Below are 21,563 nucleotides of genomic sequence, written 5' to 3' on the forward strand. Positions count from 1 at the left end.
GATTAGGGGTGCCATGCATACCAGGACAGGGATTATGGGTGCCAAGCATACCAGGATAGGGATTAGGGGTGCCATGCATACCAGGACAGGGATGAGGGGTGCCATGCATACCAGGACAGGGATTATGGGTGCCAAGCATACCAGGATAGGGATTAGGGGTGCCATGCATACCAGGACAGGGATGAGGGGTGCCATGCATACCAGGACAGGGATTAGGGGTGCCAAGCATACCAGGATAGGGATTAGGGGTGCCATGCATACCAGGACAGGGATGAGGGGTGCCATGCATACCAGGACAGGGATGAGGGGTGCCATGCATAACAGGATAGGGATGAGGGTTGCCATGCATACCAGGATAGGGATAATGGGTGCCATGCATACCAGGAGAGGGATGAGGGGTGCTATGCATACCAGGACAGGGATGAGGGGTGCCATGCATACCAGGACAGGGATGAGGGGTGCCATGCATACCAGGAAAGGGATGAGAGGTGCCATGCATACCAGGACAGGGATGATGGGTGCCATGCATACTAGGACAGGGATGAGGGGTGCCATGCATATCAGGATAGGTATGAGGGGTGCCATGCATACCAGGATAAGGATGAGGGGTGCCATGCATACCAGGATGGAGGGATGCCAGGCATACCAGGATGGGGATGGGGACCACGTATAAAAGGAAGGGGGGCGGCATACATACCAGGATGGGGGATATTGTCATAATTGGGGGACATTACCCCTATACCAGTGTCAGCAGAAGACCCCCTCCCCCTTAAAAGTGCATCATGACCACATTTTTTGCTTACATTTTTATTTTTTTATTTTCCTCCTCTAAAACCTAGGTGCGTCTTATTGTCCGGTGCGTCTTATAGTCCGAAAAATATGTTATATACAGTACAGACCAAAAGTTTGGACACACCTTCTCATTTAAAGATTTTTCTGTATTTTCATAACTATGAAAATCGTACATTCACACTGAAGGCATCAAAACTATGAATTAACACATGTGGAATTATATACTTAACAAAAAAGTGTGAAACAACTGAAAATATGTCTTATATTCTAGGTTCTTCAAAATAGCCACCTTTTGCTTTGATAACTGCTTTGTACATTCTTGGCATTCTCTTGATGAGCTTCAAGAGGTAGTCACCGGAAATGGTTTTCACTTCACAGGTGTGCCCTGTCAGGTTTAATAATTGGGATTTCTTGCCTTATAAATGGGGTTGGGACCATCAGTTGTGCTGTGCAGAAGTCTGGTGGATACACAGCTGATAGTCCTACTGAATAGACTGTTAGAATTTGTATTATGGCAAGAAAAAAGCAGCTAAGTAAAGAAAAACGAGTGGCCATCATTACTTCAAGAAATGAAGGTCAGTCAGTGCGAAAAACTGGGAAAACTTTGAAAGTGTCCCCAAGTGCAGTTGCAAAACCATCAAGCGCTACAAAGAAACTGGCTCACATGAGGACCGCCCCAGGAAAGGAAGACCAAGAGTCACCTCTGCTTCTGAGGATAAGTTTATCCGAGTCACCAGCCTCAGAAATCGCAGGTTAACAGCAGCTCAGATTAGAGACCAGGTCAATACCACACCGAGTTCTAGCAGCAGACACATCTCTACAACAACTGTTAAGAGGAGACTTTGTGCAGCAGGCCTTCATGGTAAAATAGCTGCTAGGAAACCACTGCTAAGGACAGGCAACAAGAAGAAGAGACTTGTTTGGGCTAAAGAACACAAGGAATGGAAATCTGTGCTTTGGTCTGATGAGTAGAAATTTGAGATCTTTGGTTCCAACCACCGTGTCTTTGTGCGACACAGAAAAGGTGAACGGATGGACTCTACATGCCTGGTTCCCACCGTGAAGCATGGAGCAGGAGGTGTGATGGTGTGGGGGTGCTTTGCTGGTGACACTGTTGGAGATTTATTCAAAATTGAAGGCATACTGAACCAGCATGGCTACCACAGCATCTTGCAGCGGCATGCTATTCCATCCGGTTTGCGTTTAGTTGGACCATCATTTATTTTTCAACAGGACAATGACCCCAAACACACCTCCCGGCAGTGTAAGGGCTATATGACCAAGAAGGAGAGTGATGGGGTACTACGCCAGATGACCTGGCCTCCACAGTCACCAAACCTGAACCCAATCGAGATTGTTTGGGGTGAGCTGGACGGCAGAGTGAAGGCAAAAGGGCCAACAAGTGCTAAGCATCTCTGGGAACTCCTTCAAAATTGTTGGAAGACCATTTCCGGTGACTACCTCTTGAAGCTCATCAAGAGAATGCCAAGAGTGTGCAAAGCAGTCATCAAAGCAAAAGGTGGCTACTTTGAAGAACCTAGAATATAAGACATATTTTCAGTTGTTTCACACTTTTTGTTAAGTATATAATTCCACATGTGTTAATACATAGTTTTGATGCCTTCAGTGTGAATGTACAATTTTCATAGTCATGAAAATACAGAAAATTGCTTAAATGAGAAGGTGTGTCCAAACTTTTGGTCTGTACTATATATATATATATACACACACATATACACTGCTCAAAAAAATAAAGGGAACACTTAAACAACACAATGTAACTCCAAGTCAATAACACTTCTGTGAAATCTACCTGTCCAGTCATGAAGCAACACTGATTGTGAATCAATTTATCCTGCTGTTGTGCAAATGGAACAGAAAACTGGTAAAAATGATAGGCAATTAGCAAGATACCCCCTATAAAGGAGTGGTTATGCAGGTGGTGACCACAGACCATTTCTCTGTTCTCATCCTTTTGGCTGTTGTTTTGGTCACTTTTTCATTTTGCCATTGCTCTCACCCCTAGAGGTACAGTAGCATTAGGCGGTGTCTACAGTACAACCCACAGAAGTTGCTCAGGTAGTGCAGCTCATCCAAGATGGCACATCAGTGCAAGCTGTCAGCACAGTGTCCAGAGCATGGAGCAGATACCAGGAGATGTGGAGGGAGCCATAGGAAGGTAACAACCCAGCAGCAGGACCGCGACCTAAGCCTTTGTGTAAGGAGGAACAGGAGGAGCACTGCCAGAGCCCTGCAAAATGACCTCCAGCAGGCCACAAATGTGCATGCGTCTGCACAAACGGTTAGAAACCGACTCCATGAGAGTGGTATGAGGGCCCGACATCCACAGATGGGGGGTTGTGCTCACAGCGCCAACACCGTGCAGGGCACTTGGCATTTGCCACAGAACACCAGGATTGGCAAAGTCGTCACTGGCGCCCTGTGCTCTTCACAGATGAAAGCAGGTTCATACTGAGCACATGTGACAGACGTGATAGAGTCTGGAGACGCCGTGGAGAGCGATCTGCTGCCTGCAATGTCCTTCAGCATGACCAGTTTGGCAGTGGGTCAGTAATGGTGTGCGGTGGCATTTCTTTGGAAGGCCGCACAACCCTCCATGTGCTCACCAGAGGTAGCCTGACTGCCATTAGGTACCGAGATGAGATCCTCAGACCCCTTGTGAGAACATATGCTGGTGCGGTTGGCCCTCGGTTCCTCCTAATGCAGGACAATGCCAGACCTCATGTGTCTGGAGTGTGTCAGCAGTTCCTGCAAGATGAAGGCATTGAAGCTATGGACTGGCCCGCCCGTTCCCCAGACCTGAATCCGATTGAGCACATTTGGGACATCATGTCTCGCTTCATCCACCAACGTCACGATGCACCACAGACTGTCCAGGAGTTGGCGGATGTTTTAGTCCAGGTTTGGGAGGTGATCCCACAGGAGACCATCCGCAACCTCATCAGAAGCATGCCCAGGCGTTGGAGGGAGGTCATACAGACACGTGGAGGCCACACACAATACTGAGCCTCATTTTGACTTGTTTTAAGGACATTAGATCAAAGTTGGATCAGCCTGTAGTGTGTTTTTCCACTTTAATGTTGTGGGTGACTGCAAATCCAGGAATCCATTGGTTAATAAATTTGATTTCCATTGATGATTTTTGTGTGATTTTTGTTGTCAGCACATTTAACTTGGTACAGAACAAAGTATTCAATGAGAATATTTCATTCATTCAGATCTAGGATGTGTTATTTGAGTGTTCCTTTTATTTTTTTGAGCAGTGCATATATATATATACAGTACAGACCAAACGTTTGGACACACCTTATTTAAAGATTTTTCTGTATTTTCATGACTATGAAAATTGTACATTCACACTGAAGGCATCAAAACTATGAATTAACACATGTGGAATTATATACTTAACAAAAAAGTGTGAAACAACTGAAAATATGTCTTATATTCTAGGTTCCTCAAAGTAGCCACCTTTTGCTTTGATGACTGCTTTGCACACTCTTGGCATTCTCTTGATGAGCTTCAAGAGGTAGTCACCAGAAATGGTTTTCACTTCACAGGTGTGCCCTGTCAGGTTTAATAAGTGGGATTTCTTGCCTTATAAATGGGGTTGGGACCATCAGTTGTGTTGTGCAAAAGTCTGGTGGATACACAGCTGATAGTCCTACTGAATAGACTGTTAGAATTTGAATTATGGTAAGAAAAAAGCAGCTATGTAAATAAAAACGAGTGGCCATCATTACTTTAAGAAATGAAGGTCAGTCAGTCCGAAAAATTGGGAAAACTTTGAAAGTGTCCCCAAGTGCAGTTGCAAAAACTATCAAGCACTACAAAGAAACTGGCTCACATGAGGACCGCCCCAGGAAAGGAAGACCAAGAGTCACCTCTGCTTCTGAGGATAAGTTTATCCGAGTCACCAGCCTCAGAAATCGCAGGTTAACAGCAGCTCAGATTAGAGACCAGGTCAATGCCACACAGAGTTCTAGCAGCAGACACATCTCTTCAACAACTGTTAAGAGGAGACTTTGTGCAGCAGGCTTTCATGGTAAAATAGCTGCTAGGAAACCACTGCTAAGGACAGGCAACAAGCAGAAGAGACTTGTTTGGGCTAAAGAACACAAGGAATGGACATTAGACCAGTGGAAATCTGTGCTTTGGTCTAATGAGTCCAAATTTGAGATCTTTGGTTCCAACCACCGTGTCTTTGTGCGACGCAGAAAAGGTGAACGGATGGACTCTACATGCCTGGTTCCCACAGTGATGCATGGGGGAGGAGGTGTGATGGTGTGGGGGTGCTTTGCTGGTAACACTGTTGGGGATTTATTCAAAATTGAAGGCATACTGAACCAGCATGGCTACCACAGCATCTTGCAGCGGCATGCTATTCCATCCAGTTTGCGTTTAGTTGGACCATCATTTATTTTTCAGCAGGACAATGACCCCAAACACACCTCCAGGCTGTGTAAGGGCTATTTGACCAAGAAGGAGAGTGATGGGGTGCTATGCCAGATGACCTGGCCTCCACAGTCACCAGACCTGAACCCAATCGAGATGGTTTGGGGTGAGCTGGAGAGCAGAGTGAAGGCAAAAGGACCAACAAGTGCTAAGCATCTCTGGGAACTCCTTGAAGATAGTTGGAAGACCATGTCCGGTGACTAACTCTTGAAGCTCATCAAGAGAATGCCAAGAGTGTGCAAAGCAGTCATCAAAGCAAAAGGTGGCTACTTTGAAGAACCTAGAATATAAGACATATTTTCAGTTGTTTCACACTTTTTTGTTAAGTATATAATTCCACATGTGTTAATTCATAGTTTTGATGCCTTCAGTGTGATTGTACAATTTTCATAGTCATGAAAATACAGAAAAATCATTAAATGAGAAGGTGTGTCCAAACTTTTGGTCTGTACTGTATATTCACACACACACACACACACACACATTACACAGACACAGACACAGTCTATATAGATATACTTCGCACTATTCCCACTTCTAACTCACAGTACGAGTTGACAAAACAAATCAAGCATTTTTCATTTTCTATGACTCATTGAAGGCTATTGAAACAATATATTTGGATTTGTATAATAAGGGGCTGGGTCAAGCTTAGAGGTGCCTAATCTAGGGATTTTGGTGTTATTTGTTCACACTTTGGTGCACTGTGAGAGATTTTACAGGAACAGGAAACCATCATGGTAAGTGATACCTAGCATTAAAATAAAAATGTATTGTTGTCAAACACTAATAAAAAAGTTTAGCATTTACCTCTGCATTCAAATTATCTGCAAGGCTTTCAAGAAACTGACTTTCAATTGGATTTTGCTGTGTAAGCAGAGTCAGGTAATGGCTGAGTTTATCATGTGTTGTGATTATAGTTCCTTCTCCAAATTTATCAAACTGTGGCCGTCCAGCTCGTCCAAAGATCTGCATGACATCTAGAATTCCCAGATCCACAAATGAGCCTCTTTTAGCATCGTATATTTGTGTCCCCTGTAAAGAAATAAAGATTTATAATTGTGCAAACCACCACAACAGCCCAACTTTATTTAATATTGATCAATTCATGGACATAGTCATGTAGAATACCAGACAATCGGAGTCTTGAGCCTGATACCTACATTTACACATCGATGAAGGTGTCTTATCGTAGGTGTCAGCGTAAAGGAAATTTTTGGAGTGATTTCACCGAAATGTATTAAAAGCCAAGTACCTTTTTTTGTAACTTTGGCATATTTTCATATAAATCTGTAATTTAAATTGAGATTTCTGCCAAAAGTTGCACTTTTTTCATCTATTTTTCTTAACAAGTTTGGCCCAAACTCTACATTTGTAGACCACACAGTTTTCTTGTTGCTTTTCAAATGATAACACTTCAGCATTTGTCTATTTTACACCAGTTTTGTGAATGTAAGTCAATTTGCTGAATTGTTTGTAATACATAATACTACCTTTAATGTGGGATACAGTTCATCAAGCTATCACCATAGAAATGTCCATACTGTAAGACCGATCAGTATGGAGCTGCCAATATCCGTATGCAGATGCTTTTGGCAAATTTCAGGAAAAAGTATCATGTATATGGAAGGCTATGCAGACCGGAGGGCTGGCTCACACGAGCGTATGACAGAAAGAGAAAGAGAAAAAAAATTGCAGCATGCTGCGAATGCATCCGATAATAATCGAACTATGCACACAGACAAGTCTATGGAAGCGTGTAAAACATCAGACTGCACTCGGATGTCATCCTAGTGCAGTCTGATTTACAGAGACAATGGAGAAGATAGTGAAATTAAGTTCTTTGTCTTCTCTGCACCTGTGATGCGATTCTCTCATGAGAGAATATACGGCCATCTGATCGCAGTATAAAAGATAGAGAGTAGCAAACGTTTGTGAGTTAGGCAAATTTGATACATTTTTAGGACAGTTTCAGATCAGCGTCTGAATATAAAACAGTTACAACATGTACGTGCAACACGGACATCTGAATGAGGCCTTAAAGATGCAAGTTGCAGGCTGAACAAAGGTAAAAAGCATCCAACTAACAGCTCAAGGCCTCATTCAGACATCCGTGTTGCACGTACATGTTGTATCCGTTTTTTTCACGAGTAGAACATGTACCCATGATAGTTTATGCTGCTGTTCACATGACCGTGTTTTTCATAGACTGTGTATCCACACGGAAACATAACTTTTTTTTCCGACAGCACGGATGAAACTGGCCAATAAAAATCCATGTGTCCGTGAAGAACACGTATAGTACACGGATGACATCAGTGTGCTGTATGTGGTTAACATTGCAAAGTATAGGAAAAGCTTTGTAATTTATTTTTCTTTATCCATCTGTGAAAAACACTGATGACAAACTGATGGTAAAAACAAACACACTGATACAAAACACTGATGACGCCGGTACAATTTTTTGACGTACATATTTAAACACAGATGTGTGAATGAGGCCTAGTAGACACCTAGGAAGCTATCAGTTCGGGTCACTAGATCTGGTGTCAAGATGAGACTTGTATCTCGAACACGGTCACACAAATGTCCCTGTAATACATATGTCTGGGGCTGGCCGTAGGCTAGCAATACAGTTACACTAGCTGGTAATTTACAGTTGTGCTCAAAAGTTTACATACCTCGGCAGAATTTTTACTTTCGTGGCCTTGTTTCAGAGAATATGAATGATAACAAAAAACTTTTTCTCCACTCATGGTTATTGGTTAGGTTGAAGCCATTTATTGTCAAACTACTGTGTTTTCTCTTTTTAAATCTCAATAACAACCAAAAACATCCAAATGACCCTGATCAAAAGTTTACATACCCTGGTGATTTTGGCCTGATAACATGCACAGAATTTGACACAAATGGGTTTGAATGGCTACTAAAGGTAACATCCTCACCTGTGACCTGTTTGCTTGTAATCAGTGTGTGTGCATAAAAGCTGAGAGTTTCTGGGATCCAGACAGACTCTTGCATCTTTCATTCAGCCAATGACATTTCTGGATTGCGAGCCATGGGGAAAGCAAAAGAATTGTCAACGGATCTACGGGAAAAGGTGGTTGAACTGTATAACACAGGAAAGGGATACAAAAAAATATCCAAGGAATTGATAATGCCAGTCAGCAGCGTTCAAACTGTGATTAGCAAATGGAAAATCAGGGGCTCTGTAAAAACCAAACCACGGTCAGGTAGACCAACAAAAATTTTGCCACAGCTGCCAGGAAAATTGCTCGGGATGCAAAGAAAAACCCACAAATAACATCAGCTGAAATTCAGGACTCTCTGAAAACTAGCAGTGTGGCTGTTTCAAGATGCACAATAAGGAGGCACTTGAAGAAAAATGGGATGCATGGTCGAGTTGCCAGAAGAAAGCCATTACTTCGCAAATGCCACAAAGTATCTCGCCTACAATATGCCAAACAGCACAGAGACAAGCCTCAAAACTTCTGGAACAAGGTAATTTGGAGTGATGAGACCAAAATTGAACCACAACCATAAATGTTACATTTGGAGAGAGGTCAACAAGGCCTATGATAAAAGGAACACCATTACTACAGTAAAGCATGGAGTTGGATCGCTGATGTTTTGGGGATGTGTGAGCTACAAAGGCACAGGAAACTTGGTAACAGTTGAAGAAGGAAAGATGAATGCAGCACGTTATCAGCAAATACTGGAGGAAAATTTGCACTCATCAGCCCGGAAGCTGCGCATGGGATGTACTTGGACGTTCCAACATGACAACAATCCAAAACACAAGGCCAAGTTGACCTGTCATTGGCTACAGCAGAACAAAGTGAAGGTTCTGGAGTGGTCATCTCAGTCTCCTGACCTCAATATCATTGAGCAACTCTGGGGAGATCTCAAGAGCGCAGTTCATGATAGACAGTCCAGGAATTTACAGGAACTGGAGGATTTTTGCCAAGAAGAATGGGCAGCTTTACCATCTGAGAAAATAAAGTACCTCATCCACAACTACCACAAAAGACTTCAAGCTGTCATTGATGTTAGAGGAGGCAATACACGGTATTAAGAACTGGAGTATGTGAACTTTTGATCAGGGTCACTTGGATATTTTTGGTTGTCATTAAGATTTAAAAAGAGAAAACACAGTAGTTTGAGTGGAGAAAAAGTTTTTTTTGTTATCATTCATATTCTCAGAAACAAGGCCAAGAAAGGAAAAATTCTGCCGGGGTATGCAAACTTTTGAGCACAACTGTATATGGACTATGGATTGTGGTATAATATAGTCATACAGTATGTTTGGTTCTATTATATCAGTACTATGGATTGCACTATTATAGAAACAATATGGCTGTCACTGCTTCTAAACTTGGTTAAATGTTATTTCTAGATGTGCTTCAGATCTGTTGACATAGAGATACTGGCTGGGTGACAAGTATATAGTTTTATGTCTACTGTCCTATTAGAACAAGCACTTTTACTTGTTTCGTCACCCCTATTTCTCCATAGGTTGCAAGCTCTTGTGAGTAGGGACCTCATTACGTTAAATTCATTTATTAAGTCATTACGGTACATAGTACGGCTGATAAAAGACACAACACCATCAAATTCAACCAAGAGATGGGAGATTATAATGAAAAGGGGTATAGGCACATCCATAATGTATGATCCAGTCTACCCTAAGGCTATGCGTCCACGATCAGCAATAGCAGCGTTTTGGAAGCAGCGTATTTTCGCTGCTTCCAAAACGCTGCGTTCTAATCACGCAGGTAAATCTGCATGTGTTCATTGAACAATGCGGATTTACCACATCCAATACATTCTATTGGGGAAATTTCTGTTGCGCAGACTAGCGCCTCCGCAACAGAAATTGACAGGCTGCGGCTCATAATCCCGGCTTATAACGCAGAACGCAGTGTTTTGGACACAGCACAGATGAGCTGTGTCCAAAACGCTGCTACTCCGGATTGTGGGCACACAGCCTAAAGAGTGAGTTCCACCCTCCTGATTCTAAGTGTCAATTGACAGGTTCAACATTCAGAACGAGAATGTTATACATGTACATACCGGTAAGTATTTTTATTTTCTCCAGCTCCTGAAGTAAACTATTTCACCGATTAATCATTCTTACAGTAAAAAGACTTACCTCCTCTGGACATTGAGCTTTTATTTTTCTTCAGATGGAGGGAGTGCCCCCTTGTTTTATGCAAGGGTTTTACATGAAACAGCTTTGACCAAACTTTTTGCAAGGGCCATTTATTTCATTGTACAAGTTAATCATGCCCCCCCTTACTAGTCTCTTGTCAAGAATAAATACATTTAGGCTATGTGCCCACGATGCAGAAATGCTCAGGATTTTATCCTGAGCGTTTCTGCATCTCCCTGGCAGAAAAAATGCGGATTGTACATGCGTTTTCCTGCCAGGGACAAGCGGAAGTGAAGCGTTATTCACTGACATTTCCGCATGCGGGTTGTCAAGCGCTTTCCAAGCGATTAGCATCACTTGGAAAGTGCTTGTGACAACTAGCTCACACTATATAAATCCATGCAAACAGCATGGATTTACACTGTGTTCCAAATTATTATGCAAATAATATTTTCTCAGATTTTCCCAAATTACCTATATGAATTGCAGTCATTGTAATTTTCCAGTCAAATAACTATTAGAGTACAATTGAAAGGTTTTTGTACAAACTGCCTATGATAACAGTATATTTTTAAAAAAATAAACTCAAACTGCACTCAAAATGTATGTTCCAAATTATTATGCACAGCAGAGTTTTCAACCTTTTCATTTTAATAAAGACCAAAAAAATGGTCATTTTTGAAATTATAAGCATTATCAGGTTATTACAAACTGAAATCAAACAGTTTTCAACTCAAAACTTTATTCTAGGTGATGTTACATTTGCACATAGGACCCCTTGTTCGAAAGGAGCTTCTGAACTCTCTCGTCCATTGAATTTGTCAGGTTTTGGATGGTTTCTGCTTTAATTGTTTTGCATGAGGACAGAATACCCTTCCCAGAGCTGTTGCTTAGATGTGAACTGCCTCCCGCCATCATAGACACTCCTTTTGATGATGCTCCAGAGGTTCTCAATGGGGTGGAGGTCAGGGGAGCATGGGTGCCACACCATAAGTTTGTCCCCTTTTATGCCCACAACAGCCAGAGATGCAGATGTGTTATGTGCAGCATGAGACGGGGCAGTATCATGCATGAAATGATCTCGATGGTCCAGATGGATGGAGTGGAGGATGGCTGGTTGATGGACACCCCAAGGGGTCCTATGTGCAAATGTAACATCACCTAGAATAAAGTTTTGAGTTGAAAACTGTTTGATTTCAGTTTGTAATAACCTGCTAATGCTTATAATTTCAAAAATGACCATTTTTTTGTTCTTTATTAAAATGAAAAGGTTGAAAACTCTGCTGTGCATAATAATTTGGAACATGCATTTTGAGTGCAGTTTGAGTGTTTTATTTTTTTAAAAATATACTGTTATCATAGGCAGTTTGTACAAAAACCTTTCAATTGTACTCTAATAGTTATTTGACTGGAAAATTACAATGACTGCAATTCATATAGGTAATTTGGGAAAATCTGAGAAAATATTATTTGCATAATAATTTGGAACACAGTGTATATAGTGTGACCCGAGAGAGTGGTTAAAAATAAAAAAATAAACTACTACTTACCTTCCGATGGCCCCCGAGACTTGCAGCGCTCCTGTGCTGGCTGCCGTCAGATTGCGGTACTGAAAAGACCTGCCGTCACACGACTGTGACGTCAGCGCAGTTCCTTCAGTCCTGCGCGATCTGTCAGCAAGTGAAGAGAAGGAGTCCGGGGGCCGTCGGAAGGTGAATATAATCTTTATTTTTTATTTTATTCTTTTTTTTATGGTATTTGAGTGTGGAGGAGACTCTCCTCTCCTCTACACCCGGGTACCATCCGCACATTAGAACGCGCCAATTACGCAAGTACAGATGCAGTCTTGCGGAATTGGCGCGTTCTAATGCAAGTCAATGGCGGCGAAAACGCAGCGCTTCAGCAAAATAATTGGCAGTGCTGCGATTTTTTCCGCAATGATAATCCGCAGCGGAAATTTCCGCAGCATGTGCACAGCACATGCGGATTATCATTGTTGAACATTGCTGCCCTTCTACCATGCGTTTTTAATGCGTTTCCGCAGCGTTTCTGCAGCTGCAAAAACGCTGCGGAAACACATTAAAAACGCATCGTGGGCACACAGCCTTACCGGGGTTGGGACTTTTTTTCTTAAATGCATTTATTTTGGTCTAAAAATCATTTTTGCAATTGGGTTTCATTACAATTTTTGCACAGTTTGGCTTTTACAAGCTCTTTGTTTCTCTGTCCATTCAACTATGATGTTGTCTGTGATCATAAATCAGCTGAGAGGAGCTCAGAAAAAGAGAGATAAAAAGGAGTTACAGACTCACTGTAAGGGCTTGTTCACTCGACCATATTTTCAGTCCTACAGCAGTCCGTGGAAAGAAAGAGACAGCACTCGGACCAATGAGGCAGTGCAGATGAGCAACTTTTTTTTCACTGTCCTAATCTGCGTCTGAAAAAAATTACAGCATAAACTAGTTTCTTCCATAAATTGGATGAGACTCACCCATTTGAGTCTATGGGTACTGTGACAAAGTCACTGGCAAAATACTGGAGGCGAGATACATATCATTGATGTTGTTAGCTTCAGTGATATGAACCTAGGAAAATGCTCCAGCACACTAAGTTCTGAGAGACGTTAAATGGCCATGTTTAGGGCTAGGTTGATTTAACAGCTGTAGAGTAGGAGGAGTCCAGAGGATAAATACCCAGCCTTCTGGAGCATTCAGTGTTGGGTGGGCCTGGAGGTGCAAGCTCTGGAGATGTGTTTTCATGTTAAGGAAAGCTGAAACTTTTGTTGTTTGCTCCTGAGCGGGCGGATCCCCGCAGCTACATGGACTGTGCCATATGTTGTTTTTGTTTTTCTGTTAGGCTTGGAAGGCCGTGTTTGTTTTGCTAACGTTGCACAGGTTTATACAGTACCTTCAAAAAAACAATGAAAGATTTAAAGAGACAGCGTTTCTGTGTCTACCTCTATGTGCAGCTGAGTGAGCTGATCTACCACAGTTGGTGCTAGAAGTATGGGCAAGATCCCCAGGAAGCAAGTGTGACGGCTGTGGACAAACTGCAAGTCATGGGTGAAGGCAGCTGTAAGGATGGAACAGCGATCAGACAAAATGGAGGAGCTGATCAAGCTCCTAGTCCAAAGTCAGCAGCAGCACCAGCTTCAGCAGCAGCACAAGCAACAGCTGCATCAGCAACAGCTGGCACAACATGAGACAACTAAGCTGCTGATGCAACAGCTCTAACAACAGCAGCAACAGAGCTGACAACAGCAAAAGCAGACTGAATTACTCACAGAGGCGGTTCGTGGCACAGCGCCAGCTCCGACCCCAATGTCAGCTGATGATTTCTCTGTCCGGAAGGTGGTGAGGAGAGCCATGCAGAAAATGACCCCGGATGACGACACAGTGGCCTTTTTAACAGTTTTTGAAAGGGTCGCTAATAGGGAGAAACTCCTGCCAGAGCAGTGGGATGAAGTCCTAGTGCCATGCTTAATGGGAAAGTCACAAAAGGCCTTACAGGACGTCAAAGAATATGCAAAATTGAAAACAGAAATTCTGGCTCACTTGGGGGTGGCAATGTCTGTCAGGGCACAATGGGTCCACCGCTGGGCATATCACTGTGACAATCCCCTCCTTGGGCAGGCAATCCACTCTCTACTGGGGGCGGAGGTTAAAAAGGGGTAAGGCATCCAAACTCCAAGGGGACGGTGGAGGTCATGCCAAGTGCCTCATTGGGGGATGTAATTTGCTGGAGATGTGATGGCCCAGGTCATATAGTTGCCCATTGTCCCCTGATTACTGAGCAAATGGACTGTAGCATGGGAAGCCAGTGTTCATTCTACACATATCCAGCTTGCAGTGTGGATAGTCCACCTGGCGAGGGGCCCCAAGCTTGTCCTATAAAAGTGAATGGTTTTCAAATGACTGAACTATTAGACCGAGGGAGTTTGGTGACCCTCGTGACAGTCACATCCCCTCTCTAATTGACCCCTGGCACGAAGGTGGGTGTCCGCTGCATTCACGGCGATGCTAAAGACTATCCGGTGGCCAGAGTTGGTCATTGAGATGGCCTGAGGTACTGAGTTCCATGAGGTTGGTGTGGTCCAGGATTTATTGCACCCAATTATCATAGTCCGGGACTTCTTGTTGTATTCGGACTTGTGGGGGAGGGGCGGGGACCTCGGTTGCTTGGGTAAGAAACTAGTTGGCCCTAAAAAAGTCTCACCAATCCCAGAGTCTGACGGTTTTCCCTTCTGTGTGATGAGAGAAGAGAAGGAGTAGTATCCCCTGAGGCAGATATTCCTGAGATAGGGGTGACCAGAGAAAATTTTGGGTTCACCCAAAATAAGGACCTAACTAAGAAACGTTCAATAAGGTAACCATTATAAACGGCATAGCACAGGATGCGGGGGCTGACACCAGGTTTCCTTATTTCATGTTGAGTGGGGACTTATTGCACCGGGTTACCAAGGTGAGGGAGATGGTGGAGCAATTGTTGGCACCAGGACAATATAGACAAAGGGTGTTGGACATGGCAGATTCACATGTCTTGGGTAGCCATCTGGGGGATGGACAAAACTCAGGAACGGGTCATGCGGAGGTTCTATTGTCCCAGATGCTACCAGGAAATCCTAAGGTATGCAAGTCCTGTCCCACCTGCCAGTTAACGGCTCTCACCTCTCACTTACGAAATCCTCTTGTGCCGCTACCCATCAAGGCAGGGCAAGAGAGGGACCCCGTTGAAACTCCATGTTGGCTGGTTAAGTCAGAAGGGGACATTGAGGATGTCACAGTGGCAGAGACACTATCACCGGCCCAGAAACAACAGTGTCGAGAACTACTTCAGCAGATCCAGGACTAGTTTTCGGAGTTTCCAGGATGTATGCTGGTTGTTGAACATTAAATCCTGATGTTACCACATGTGCAAGTGAACCAAAAGCCATATAGATACCAGGAAGCCCACCGCGAGGTGATTTTGAAGGAGGTGAGGAGAATGTTGAGCCTGGGCGTCTTCAAGGAATCAAAGAGTGGCTGGTCCAGCCCCATTGTCCTTGTGCGGAAGCCTGGTGGAGAGTGGCGCTTCTGCAACGACTACAGGAAACAAAATGAGGTGCATAAATTCAACGCGTTTCCAATGCCCTGCATCGATGAATTCATAGAGAAGCTAGGGTCAGCCACATACATCAACACTCTGGACCTAACAAAAGGTTACTCGCAAATCCCCCTCTCTTAAAGTGAAAAGGAGAAGACAGCCTTTTCTACACCTGACGGTTGCTCCCAGTATACCAGAATGCCTTTGGCTGCAAGGAGCCCCAGCTACCTTCCAGAGGGTCAAGGACCGGATCTTAGCGGCTCACAAAAAGTATGCAGCAGCTTACCTCAACGACATTGTGGTATTCAACCCGGATTGGGGAAGTCATCTGCAGAAGGTCCAGGCCGTGCTGAATTTACTGAGGAAGGGAGGGTTTACCATAAACACAAAGAAGTGTGCCATGGGGAATGAGGAGGCAAAATACTTGGGCTACATCGTCGGATGAGGCAAAATAAAGCCGCAAGTGAGTAAGGTGGAGGCAATGTAAAATTGGCCGCAACCGGTCTCCAAGAAACAGGTTTGAGCGGTTCTGGGATTGGTGGGATACTATCAGCGTTTTATCCCAAATTTCGCCATAATAGCCACACCCCGACCGATCTTCTTCAGGGCATGAAGACGTCGATGGCCAAATGGTCTCTTAAAGCAGAGATGGTACTCCAAGAGTTGAAGCTAAGGGCTATAAGATTTCAATTTTCATATGGAACAGAGGCCTGGGAAGCCGCATGGTAATGCAGATGTCTTGTCTAGACTTTCCTGTTTGGCTGAATGAAGGTGCCAAAACCCCATGCTTTGGCAAAGTCACTGGCAAAGTACTGGAGGGGAGATATGTATCACTGAGGTGATATGAACCTAGGACAATGCTGCAGCACATTAAGTGCTGACAGGGGTTAATTGGCCATATTTAGGGCTAGGATGCTTGAACACCTGTAGAGTGGGAGGAGTCTAGAGGATAAATACCCAGCCTTCTGGAGCATTCAGAGTTCTGTGGGCCTGGAGGTGCAAGCTCCAGGATTGTGTTTTCATGTTAAGGAAAGCTGAAACTTTTGTTGTTTGTTCCTGAGCGGGCGGATCCCCGCAGCTACCTGGACTGTGCCATACGTTGTGATTTTGTTTTCCTGTTAGGCCGGGAAAGACGTGTTTGTTTTGCTAATGTTGAAGTGGTTTATGTAGTACCTTTAATAAACCAGTGGAAGATTTAAAGAGACAGCGTTTCTGTGTCTACTGATAGGTGCAGCCGAGTGAGCCAAACTACTACAGTGCGTAAAAAAATTGAATGCCAGACAGAGCCAGAGGAGAGCAACTGATTTGTATGGATACATTACTATTCTATAATATAGGAAACTGGAAATGGTCATATTAATGACTAATAGCTTCTGCTGTAAAAGAACGGATTGCATACAGACTGCAAACATGACAAGTGAGAAACAAAATCGTCCCACTTTTCTAGATGAAACTGTGATTTTTTTTATACGCTCGTGTGAACCTACTCTTAGCAGGAGCTTACTGACGGATTCTCAGTTAACTAATTCATCAATAAAAGACTGAAGTTATAGAAGTCAGACATTGCTAAATTTTTAATGAAACCCAATTGCAAAAATTATTTTTTTATCCCAAATTAAAGCATTTAAAGTAAGGAAATTAGCTCCAAGAGGTGGACAACCCCTTTAATTCTTTTAATCTTTTCTTACAGCCAAGATCCTTCATTGCCTTTATCAGCTTTGTACCTTTTCTAGCTCCAGGGCATTCTTTCTATGAACTGATGCCCAGAACTGAACTGTTTTTTCCAGATGAGGCCGCACTAATGCTTTGCAAAGTGTCAGTATTAAGTCTTTGTTCTGCGAGTTCATGTTTTTCTGTGATATCTGACCTTCAACATGGATTTACCCTCTAAATTGTAAAAAGCTGTGGAATATTTTGACAATATGTTGGCAATATGACTTGCGACTCAAAAATAAAGTATAAAATAGATTTTTCTTTGGATTAAAGTGTTGCAACTTTACTGAATTTTGCAGTGGTGCTCCACCAGATAAGCCTTGTCCAGTGTAGTAAATGGTTGCATAATAAACATAAAAAAAATAATAATAGATATGGATCGCTAAAATGGTCAGGTCTTATCATGTGTGACATATATATAATATGTATGGAAAAAAAGCAAAACTAATAAAGCTGCAAAAAAGTAGGCAAATCAGTAACATTTCCATTTGTGCCTTCCTAGCTGTGTCATTTTAGCAATAGTACAGAAGCGAGGGTAGGCTTTTATTTAAAGCTTCAGAGAGCCTTTTAAGCCTATGACGCTCTGTTCTACAATTCCTAGGGCATTATTTGTCTTTTTTACATGCAGACAAGTTGTAGGTTGCTATTCAATTAAATGGAGCACAAGAGGTTTAACCCAACAGGTCATTTGCATTGTGCACATCCCACGGCAAACTGCTTTTCCCTAGACGGTGCTTGTACAGAAGTGAACTGCCAGGTCTGACTTCAGGTGATTTCCTCTGCTGCGGCTGGGGAATGGCAAGATACCTGGCAGCGTTTTATGATATGGCTTTATTATCCACTGATGAATACAGAGAAGGGGCCGTACTATGCAAAACTCTGACTGCTAGAAATTACAGCTGGATGTGTGGCGGAAAGAACCTGGACATATTAACAAAAAATGTATCACTGCTTCAATTGTTCTAATTTCCACTGCAGACTACGCGGCACACAATGTTATTCCGTTCTGCAGAATAATCTCTTACCTTAATGATAACAGCGTGAGCAGGGAGATTGACACCCCAGGCTAATGTGGCTGTACAAACCAGGACTTTGATATGTCCCTGAGAAAAGAGGTTCTCAACCAAACTCCTATCTTGCCGCAGCATGCCTGCATGATGAATACTAAATCCATCTGGAAACAACTCTCTTAGCTGCTTATTTCTAGACCTTTGCACCTGTAGAAGACAAAAGCATTTGGTAAATGACTGATTAGTTTATAATGAAAAGACATTCATGTGTGGCGGAAATATGCAATCACAAAACTGACGGCGGCACCTTCTTTTCATATTCTAAATACTTCTATTGTTTGCATTGAAGCTAAATACAAAGTATGGCAAATGCAGACATCTCTTTGTTTCATCCCTAACTACGCATAAATATTCTTACTTCACATTAATGTTGTACTGCTGACTTCATGTCAAAGCTTCTTGGCTGTGCTTGGTTTTAATTCACACATACTGTCAAATTATGAAATACCGACAACTAAGCCATACAAATATACATTCAGACTGACATATAATTGACACTTAAGTAGAGGAAAACAGTCTCAAATACCAGGTTTATTAGCAGTATTGTGAGTTTTGCAGGCAGCCCGAAAGTTTCATGTCAATCTACAACCTGAAAGACTAAAGACCCCCATAAACATTAGACTATTGTCAGCAGAACCCAGCGATATTGACACTGTAACGGGTATATGGGCACCAGCCAACTGATGGTTGGAGGAGATGTCGAACTGGCATGTCCAATTTCACACTGCTGATCACCTTGTTCTCCAGAAGATAACCTGCCGGTGGCTTTCTCATAGAGAGCACAAGAGCAATAGGCCATGTCCAATTTCGTACTGCCGATCACCTTGTTCTCCAGAAGATAACCTGCTGGTGGCTTTCTCATAGAGAGCACACGAGCGATCGGCCAAGTAAGAGCTCCTGTGTATGGGAGAGACAGCTGGGAAGACTGTCGGACAAACAAACGGCCAAAACACCATTCAACCGTCAAGTATCTAATGTGTATGGCCAGTTTAACACGTCAAGACCAATAATGCCCTTTAATGCCTAATAAAGCTGATCATCATTGTGATTGTGGGCAAATTAGGAAGATAGAGGTTTTAAACCAATGTCAACTCTTTGTAGAGCATACATATCAAACTCTGATCCGTGGGCCAAATCTGGCCCGCAGGGTGGTTTTATTTGGCCCGCGACACCAGAACCACCACCTCTACGTGGGGTCATTTTTTTGTATGGAGGACTATGTGGGGCCATTATTCTGAATGGAAGACTATGTGGGCCCATTATTCTGTATGGAGGACAATGTGGGGCAATTATTCTGTATGGAGGACTATGTGGTGCCCATAATACTATATGGAGGACTATGTGGGGCTCATTATTCTGTATGGAGGATTTTGTGGGGCCCATTATTCTGTATACTGGTTGACCCACAACTTTGTCCAAGTTTTTCATTTTGGCCCTCTGTGTGTTTGAGTTTGGCATCCCTGCTGTAGAGCTTGCTGAAAGTATAGATAAGTAAGAGGGTGAAAAAGCAGTAAATAGTAAGATTCCTGTTGGACGCGTACATTGTTTAGTGTAGGGATCCATCTGAATGTTTCCTTGGTAGTTATGCTTACACAATTTGATCAAAAATGTACAAAAAGAACTTCACATGTAGGCAGAATTAATAAGGTCTGAGTTTGGACCGTGATGTGTAGACTGGATGCGATTCTCCTAATCTGAACTCAACAGCCTCATAGGTATATGTGCCTTTCGAGTTTGGGTCACGAAACCCACAGCCAGCCAGGACATCACGGTGCAAACTCAGACCTTGCTTCACTGATGTCTGAATTTAGTCTTAAAGCATTGAGTATTTGGATAATGGAATTTAAAATGATACTGATATTAAACATATACATATATCTTAGCATCTCTTGAGGCTTAAGATAGTAAGCAGGGTCCTCTGTTGTAAAGGTAATAATGTTTAGTCTAGGAATCTACATGAATGAGGTGGCCTTGTTATGGTAGGTAGGCTAATACAATTTGGAATTAACATTGGAATGGTCTCCCATTGTAAAAGAAAAATGTAAGCATCCAAATGTAAGACCGCTGGATAAAAAGTGGCATGTAAACCCAGTCTTGGATGAACCACATACAGTCACTGAAAGCACAGAACTGCTGAAAATGCATTTAGCATTCTAGTCAGTTTGCATACAGTATAATTGATAGGACCTAGTGTTCTGATATTATGTGCCACATCCTTCAACTTATAAAATACATTGGACGCTGATTTGTAAACAATCGCAGAAGCCGTCCTCTTCGTCGTATTTCAATATTCTACATTGTCTGGAAGTAATTGAAAAACAGTGCATTAACATTTCTTGTCAACTGCTCGGTGGATATTCATTGTAGCATGAATTTTCAATCTTATGTGTGGGATTAACATAAAAATATAGGCAATCTATTAAGAGTATTTTGGCTGCAGAAGTCCTTCTAAATTGTAGAACTGAACTCAAAGTAACCATACGGTATCTTTATCACATAGGGGTAAGGAGGAGAAATAACAGATTTGCAATGAACATTCCCCACAGGAGTCATTCTGCCTGATATTTGTAATATATACCAACTATGTAAAGCTTAGTAAAAAACACATAAATATCAGATTTTTTTAGCAAAAGAAAAAAAATATAAGTATAAAGTCTCTGAGTCTGTAATATAAAAGTATAGGGGAGCTGTTGTGCATTTGTACAAAGAAAGTACAGTCATTAACAGTGGTGAAAATTGGAACTGCAAGTAGCCAAAGTGTAGTGCAATAAAACTCAGAGGACTCAGTGTAAATGGCAAACTTCTCGTTTTATACTTCTAGACAACATTCTGGTGAAATCAGAGTGAAACTCCGCAGCACAATAACAGTTCTACTACCAAATGGAGATGCATGTTGGGAGACATTAAGAGCAACAATCAATCATCTTTTGTCATTCTGTGTATCTAATACAACTTGTGCTGAGATAAGCACAGGCTGAGAGCAGCTGACTGTCCCCCTTTTAAAGAGCAAGCTATTAAACTCGCTGCTCATATGTCGCTTTTATTGTGGATTTCTTTGTAGTTACTGGAAAAATATGGTTTACATGCAGAAAACAGATATATGCTGCACATTTATATATGCAGTGGAGGTAGAGCTCAAATTAGAAGAGTGGAGAATCGTAAAAGCACTGTGTAACAATTAATTTAGAATAAAAAAGCACTAGGAATGTCTCAAAGGTATGGGTAGTACTAGAAGTCTGTATTATCGAAATGAAGTCAACTTCAAATGCCAAGAACACTGC

The 21,563-nt window shown here is 42.5% G+C and overlaps 1 protein-coding gene across 2 annotated transcripts in view; it reads right to left on the reverse strand.

The window, feature by feature from the left end:
* Positions 1-21,563, reverse strand: part of ASCC3 (activating signal cointegrator 1 complex subunit 3) — a 702,790-nt gene that overhangs the window by 210,070 nt on the left and 471,157 nt on the right. For both annotated transcript variants that reach the window (XM_073675761.1, XM_073675762.1), the window contains exons 15-16: positions 18,238-18,429; positions 6,076-6,300 (exon numbers count right to left, since the gene is read on the reverse strand). In XM_073675761.1, the coding sequence (XP_073531862.1) occupies positions 6,076-6,300; positions 18,238-18,429 (417 nt within the window). The remainder of the gene's footprint in view (positions 1-6,075; positions 6,301-18,237; positions 18,430-21,563) is intronic.

The sequence above is a fragment of the Phyllobates terribilis genome, unplaced genomic scaffold, assembly GCF_046119375.1.
Source record: "Phyllobates terribilis strain yellow unplaced genomic scaffold, ASM4611937v1 Scaffold_3__8_contigs__length_932513732, whole genome shotgun sequence".
Classification (NCBI taxonomy): domain Eukaryota; kingdom Metazoa; phylum Chordata; class Amphibia; order Anura; family Dendrobatidae; genus Phyllobates; species Phyllobates terribilis.